Source organism: Ostrinia furnacalis, unplaced genomic scaffold, assembly GCF_004193835.3.
Source record: "Ostrinia furnacalis isolate ACB-3 unplaced genomic scaffold, ASM419383v2 OfSCF3832, whole genome shotgun sequence".
Taxonomy (NCBI): domain Eukaryota; kingdom Metazoa; phylum Arthropoda; class Insecta; order Lepidoptera; family Crambidae; genus Ostrinia; species Ostrinia furnacalis.
The window spans coordinates 278,010-285,614 of record NW_021134071.1 but is presented as its reverse complement, the minus strand read 5'-3'; the positions used below and the strand labels follow the sequence as shown (position 1 = coordinate 285,614).

The 7,605-nt window shown below is 40.5% G+C and overlaps 1 protein-coding gene across 1 annotated transcript; it reads left to right on the top strand.

Moving 5' to 3' along the window:
- The first annotated feature begins 1,307 nt into the window (after positions 1 to 1,307).
- Positions 1,308 to 4,783, top strand: LOC114358279 (mucin-2). The gene has a single exon (XM_028312195.1). It carries the CDS (start codon positions 1,435 to 1,437, stop codon positions 4,462 to 4,464), a length of 3,030 nt encoding a protein of 1,009 aa, XP_028167996.1. The 5' UTR covers positions 1,308 to 1,434; the 3' UTR covers positions 4,465 to 4,783.
- Positions 4,784 to 7,605: the final 2,822 nt, after the last annotated feature.

Genomic DNA, 7,605 nt, shown 5'->3' with positions numbered 1-7,605 from the left:
TCCCTAACCAGGAAACTGTATTTAATAAATATTTATTGTGACACATAATATGAATCTAAAACTATAATTTTCGGGTAACTGGTATCTATGTGACATCATAATGATGGAAAAAAATATTTTTTATTTTTTTAAACACTATTTTAACAGAATTAAACGTTGTATCGATCGCTACTACTCACTCCGTTTATTTGTACACTCATCATTCAGTCATTCATTCGTTCGTTCACATTATTGCGAATCAAGTAGGCCAGACAGTCAGTCGCTGTCGAACCTTTGCCGTGAACGGACGTCTAGGTGTAAATAGTGAAGTGATTGTTAGCGTTCATACCGTTCAATCATTCATTCGCTCGTCCACTTTATTACGAANGATACAATTTATTTTGTATGTAGCTAAATAGATATTTTATCATCTGATTTCAAAGTTATTGTTTTAACATATACCGTTTATGAACTATTACTGTGTGACCATCAAATTTGAGTGTAAATGAGAAGTACCCATGTATTGTAGACAGAATACTTTAAAGTATTCTTATACCTACCAAATTATTTATTACTAAAGCTTGCAAATGATGCACGTACCTTCATAGTGAGGCATCGTTGGCATCTCAGGCGGTGTGCATGCCGCATACCAATCAAGCCTTTTGTTTATTAGTTTCACATGAGCATGCTTTTAGGCGAGAAGGCTGCATGAGAATGTCACCAAATTAAAATGTTTGGCATTTTGATACCCCTCTTACGCTCTACTTTTTATCGAATAAAATCCAATCCATCCGGGACGCGCTCACTCGTTTCATCCCGCAACCTTTTAGTATATGCGGGGGTTGCGAGTGTATGGTTACAGGCTTTAATTGAGGTACCTTTGTATCTCGCTAGCTTTTTTGACATATTGTATTGCTCTAGTTTCAATCCGAATGCAACGGGAAAATAAAATGGTAACTACTACATCCATTGTTCTAGAGTTTGAGTGTCGTTACGGTATGTCATTTTTGTTCCACTGTAAAATCGGCATAAAGCACCGTTATTTTGGTACCCACTTAGCCTTTAGACATAATTAAGCTAATCTTGCCGCCTCCAACAATTCATTTATCTTTTAACCCACAAGAAAATCTTCGACCTGATGTCAAACGTTTTTGTAAAATGCCTCAAGTAGGTAAGCAAAACGACAAATATCAGTTGAGAACCGCTGGAGTGAGATGACGTGACCGACGACCTCAAGGTGAACCGCCGCAGCCCAGCCGACGCCGGACGTGCCACGCACTGTAACCTCTCGCTACCGTATACCTGCCAGTTATTTAAGAACCTTTATCTGGAAAATACTCACTCACAGTCAATTAATTTAAACTGTTAAAAATACGGGCGCGACACAGATCGCGCGGCGCGTGGCGGGAGGCTCGCGTGTAAAAGCATGCGCAGGCTGCGCGCACGCAAGTCACGATGTTGCGCGCCGCGCTGTGGACGTGCTCGCTGCTCGCGCTCGCTTCCGCGCACATCTACGAGCGCTGCGAGCTCGCGCGCGAACTACAAGCCCTCGGCGTGGAACGCGAACAGATATCCACGTGGGTCTGCATCGCCTTCCACGAGTCTCGGTTCGACACAGCCGCCAAAAACCATTACAGCGGCGACCACGGACTCTTCCAAATCAGTGAGCTGTACTGGTGCGGCCCCGGCAAGGCTTGCGGCCTCCCCTGCTCTGCATTGAGGGATGAAGATATATCAGACGACTTGGAGTGCGCCTTACGAATAAAAGAAGAACACACGAGGCTGCAGGGCGATGGATTCCTTGCCTGGGTAGTGTATCCTCAACATTGCAAGCATAACACGAAGAAGTACATTGTAGACTGCGACAGTCAGCTGAAGGACGTACCAGCGAAAACTCGTATGAGACCGCGCACGTTCAATTCTTATGAACGCAACAATGCATCTTTCGACTACAATCCGAACATCGACGATTTGAAACCGCCGTACCTCTCCATCAACTCGATTGTTCGAGGTGGCTTTAGTAAAATACTAGAATCGAGCCATTATCAGAAAAATTCTGATTCTCCATATAGCTGGTTGAATTATAAGATAGACAATATTGATGAGCTTACTTTACCCGTGTTGGGAAAGGCGTCTGAGCCGTACACAACGCCCCGAAGGACAACAACAACTACAACGACGACTACGACGACTACTACTCCTTCAACGACCACTACATGGAGCACCTATCCACCTATCAAAGTATGGAGGAGGATTGAAACAAATGATTTCCGGAAAAAACCAGCTAAAATTGACAAGAAAACTACCCCATCAAAGTGGTCTGGGTTAGAAAAACCATCGCCGTCTTACTTTGAATCATCAACGCCGAATACTACACCTTCAAAGTGGTTGGAGTTAGGAAAGCCATCACCTTCATACTCTGTATCGTCAACGCCGAGCGCTACACCTACAAAGTGGTTGGAGTTAGGAAAGCCATCACCTTCGTACTCTGTATCGTCGACGCCGATCGCAACGCCTTCAAAGTGGTTGGATTTAGGAAAGCCATCGCCTTCATACTCTGTATCGTCCACGCCGAGCGCTACACCTACAAAGTGGTTGGAGTTAGGAAAGCCATCACCTTCGTACTCTGTATCGTCGACGCCGAGCGCAACGCCTTCAAAGTGGTTGGATTTAGGAAAGCCATCGCCTTCATACTCTGTATCGTCGACGCCGAGCACTACGCCTTCAAAGTTGTTGGAGTTAGAAAAGCCGTCACCTTCGTACTCTGTATCGTTAACGCCGAGCGCTACGCCTTCCAAGTGGTTGGATTTAGGAAAGCCATCACCTTCGTACTCTGTATCGTCAACGCCGAGCGCTACACCTACAAAGTGGTTGGATTTAGGAAAGCCATCGCCTTCATACTCTGTATCGTCAACGCCGAGCGCTACGCCTTCAAAGTTGTTGGATTTAGAAAAGCCGTCACCTTCGTACTCTGTATCGTCAACGCCGAACGCTACGCCTTCAAAGTGGTTGGAATTAGGAAAGCCTTCATACTCTGTATCGTCAACACCGAATACTACGCCTTCAAAGTTGTTGGAGTTAGAAAAGCCGTCACCTTCGTACTCTGTATCGTTAACGCCGAGCGCTACGCCTTCAAAACGGTTGGAGTTAGGAAAACCGTCACCTTCATACTCTGTATCGTCGACGCCGACCATTAGTGCAAGTTACGAGCCCCGAACCCTTAGGACTTCGACTGAAGCTACTACAGTCACCAAGCCGACTACTAAAGCCCCAACCACAACCATTTCTACAACCAGAGTCTACACGACTACAACTACGCCATTCATTTGGACCACCACTACCAAGCCTACTCAACGTCAGTTCTCATCTATAAAGTTCAATACTAAATCTTCTGTTGTACCTACGACAAGGTTTCCTTCATTTTCATATTCTACAACTAGCAAACCCTCAACACTCAGTTCGAACACTGCCAAACCTTACTACCAACGAGAATTATCTATAAAGAACACAACGGAACCTTCTTTTGTAACTACGAGGTATTTTTCATCACCCACATATTTTACAACTGATAAACCCGCAACACGATCGACTACTGCCAAACCATACTATAATCGTGAACTAACTTATGCAAAAGTCACAACGGAAATTCCTACTGTATCTAAGGCAAGAGTCCCGCAGCCCACATATTTTACAACTAGTAGACCCTCAACAACTACTTCTACTCAAAACCCAACAACCACAACTAAAACACCCACAACATTTACCTTTACTACTCAAAGGCCAACAACTACAACTAAAAGACCCACAAGAACCACCTCTACCACTCAAAGAACAACAACTACAACTAAAAGACCCACAGATTGGTCCTTTACAAGAAGTCTTTCAAGTTCAAGCAAACCGATTTATGGATCAGCTATAACTAAAGGTACAACGACTACGCAGAAGCCGATAACCTTTACCAGCCGAACACAGAAACCCACAAACTCTTGGAGTTATACCCGAGGAACTACACAACCAACTACAAAACAGACGGTCGTAACTACAACACCAAGGAATAGATACAGCTTTTACCAGCCAAGCTCATCTACGACTGTTAAACCTATTTTCAAAACCACAACCGAAAAACCAGATGCATTTAAAGTTTTCAACACGTTCAGAACTTCGAGGTTTTTGACTGAAAATACCTCTCAAAGATCGACTAGTCGTTCTTTTTCGGCTTTCACAAGCCGGCCGGTGACGGCACCTTCCACAAAGGCGTTTACGCAAAGGCAAGTGACAACTCGTGGACCTACAGCACAAAGCTCGTCAACCACCAAAAGTTGGCAGTCAATATTTGACCTCTACTTGAAACCGACTCAAAGGCCGACAATGAAACCACTGGTATTCAAGGAGCTTAGTAAAAATGCATATAGACTGAAAATATTTTCAGGTGGCACCACCACACCGGTCCCGCTTAATACTTTAAGTGGGAGCGCCAAGCTATAAAAATACTGCCAAATATAAGAATGGAGAGCCTCCATTACGTATCATGGGGATTCCGGATAAGATTATATCGATCTTTCTTTACGAGCGCACCTGCTGATCAAAATCTTGAAAATCTCGAATAGCGCGCACGTTAACCTTTAAAGCAACACCAGCTTGACAGGATCTTGCGATAGCACGTGGAGGCCCTCGATACGTCAATGTGCCATAGAAACGGCACTAGTGTGTACTTTAAGTGTGTGTAAATATTAGTTTAGTATATTTCTATTTGAACAGGCAAAAAACCTTAACCTCCTACAACGTTTATTTGTCTGTTCGAAGCCATTAAAATTAAACCAAAAGGCATTTATTATGTTTAATGTTTCGATCGCAAATATAGCTTTGAAACAATCATGTTATTTTATTTAAGTAAGGCTTATTATATTCATCACACAGCTTCTGGCGATGATCTTAATAATAAAGCAGCAAAAACATAATTAACGTTACAAACACGTTTTTTAGATGAGGAAATCATAGGTGCGAATGACTGCTCTTTGCAATAATGAATATTTTGAATATTATTTGCTGTGTTTAAATAAATAATTAAAAAATAGCAAAGCGAATTGCTCAAACGCAAACATTTGATGAATCTGTGAATGTATGGACGCTGATATTATGTTTCGTATTAATAATGAAATAGCGACTCGTCAGAGAATTTCCATTAACAGCCCTGAGGTCTGCGTTAGTTTAATTCCGTGCCCGCTTTCTCTGATATTCAATTACTTCCTATTAACTAAAGGAGGATTATGTTACCTTTCACGAAAGCAGAAACCGTACATTTTATTTAAGGGAAATTTGAAAAGCTAGCGATTGGAATCAAAAATTTTCTAAGCTATGCTATAAATACTTACCTTACGAAATATTTTATTAGTGTTCGCGAAAGTATATTTATTATAGGTTTCTGTAATAGTTAATTTCACTGCCAGAAAGCTTTTTTAAGCCAAATGACATTTGCTACTTTGATCTTTACATCCAGAGGAATGCGCGAATGTCAGTAAATCATCGCAAGGAACAATAAAGTAATATTTACTTTGTATCTTAATGGCTAATTAACATACATGCATTATTGAAATCACAATAGACAAAACAGCACAAAAATAATCGCGAAAGGTCTGACAACATTCACGTTTCTATATTATTTGTATAATTTAAATCAATATGATTTTTCAATATCATTATAATTAATTACCATTTACTAAAATTCATTAAAGCTGGTATAGCAGCTTAGCATAAAAACGAAATATGACTTTAGCACTATTATAATAATAAAAATGTATGTTCATACTAAGCTCAAACGTGAATTAATCAAATTACATTTAAAGCAACCTATCGAGCTAATTGAGTCTACGTTGGATATCGTTCCTTATATTTTTCTACTGTAAAACATTTAACCGAAGGCAGAATTAATGAAGTGCGTTTAAAGTTCAAATATTAATATTCATGGGTTCTTATTAGTGTAATCTCGTTTGTCCGGTCGTGTAGACTGAATCGACGGTGACACATCACTCACTTTATTTTAGGGACTTCGATAGGAATAATAATTAATATGTTTATTTTTTAACCTTGATGTCGTTGCCGCTGTCACTACCAGAACAACAACTGTAAACGGATTTAGACTACTCGTACGATTATGGTAATAATTGTTGTTCTTATTAATTAAATGTTACAACAACTCGAACAACGCTATTTTGCTTCACGGTCACATCCATAACGTGGACCATTAATTAAATCGTAATTTATTACACACGTCCCAATAAATTAATTTTCTTTCATCTTACTATCTCATGAGAACACAAATGGCGAACAAATGTATGATCAAAGGCTTTTAATAACTGTATAAGCGGTTTTTTTATATCAGATACTATTCAACTTTTTATCCGCGTCGATCTGATCCGATAATTACGCTACATAATAGCAGCAAATATTATAAGTACAGCTTTTTGTTCGCGTCGAAGCGAATGCGCTAATTACATTAAATAAATGCAGCCTTGTGGCTGAATGTCGGCGGCTGATTGATTATTTTGCTACTGTAGGTACTGTACTATGTAGCAAGTATGTGTTAAGCTTTATGTTGACAAAAACAGACCGAATTCACGCACTTTAGGGTTGTCAGACGACCGGGAAATCCGGGATAATCGTGGAATAAGGCGCCTATCCATGTCCAGTGCCTAATGGAATTTAACGACTAGATTAATATAGATAGATTATACCTACATTTAAACTATGTAGAAGACGCGCAAGTGGATTGAGAGATTGATAGAGAGAGATGGAGGGAGATCGTGCGGAGAGTTGTATCCGCCTCTACAACCGATGTAAACAACGCCTCAACGTGACCACGACCGCTCTGCCAAGAGCGTAACGACCTCAGATTAACGACTAAGAAGAAGAAGTGGATTGATCCACTTAAGGGCAAGACTGTAAGTTTTTTTCTTTTGGCGGTGCATGAATTTTTCGCAAATTATGATCTTATGTTTTAATTTTATTTGAAATCTGCGCATCCAAAACTGGCAACCCCACTTTCACTAAGTACCGGGGCTTACAGTAAGCACCACGTTGACGGTGGACAATACGAGTAGGTACATATTGGTGTGAACGAGCGACTTGGCGTTTAAAGCTCTTGGGCGGGAAAACTTCTCCCGTCAGGTGCCGGAAAACCGGAAAAATGTTCACTGAGATACAGATCTAGAAAACTCTACACGTAATATGTAAATACATTCGACAGCGCATAAAACTACATTTTTCGTTGCTAATATACTCGTAGCAGTGATATAACACTTGTTACAGTTATATTATACCAGACTTCGTACGCGTGAAAATCATTTTTACTCGTAGCGTGATGGTATATAAATGGGCTATCTAATACTGAAAGAATTTTTCAAATAGGACCGGTAGTTCCGGAGATTAGCGCGTTCAAGAAAACTAACTCTTCAGCTTTATAATATTAGTATAGATCCTAGTATAGATGTATAAGATGCCACAATGTTAAGCTCTGAGGGCTTAATGTTAGTTAATATTGATATTTATAGTGTGAGTTTACAGTGAGAGCGCGTTAAAATAATGAAAATTTTAGTTCTTGAAAGTTTCCGCTAGGGGCGCTGTACAATC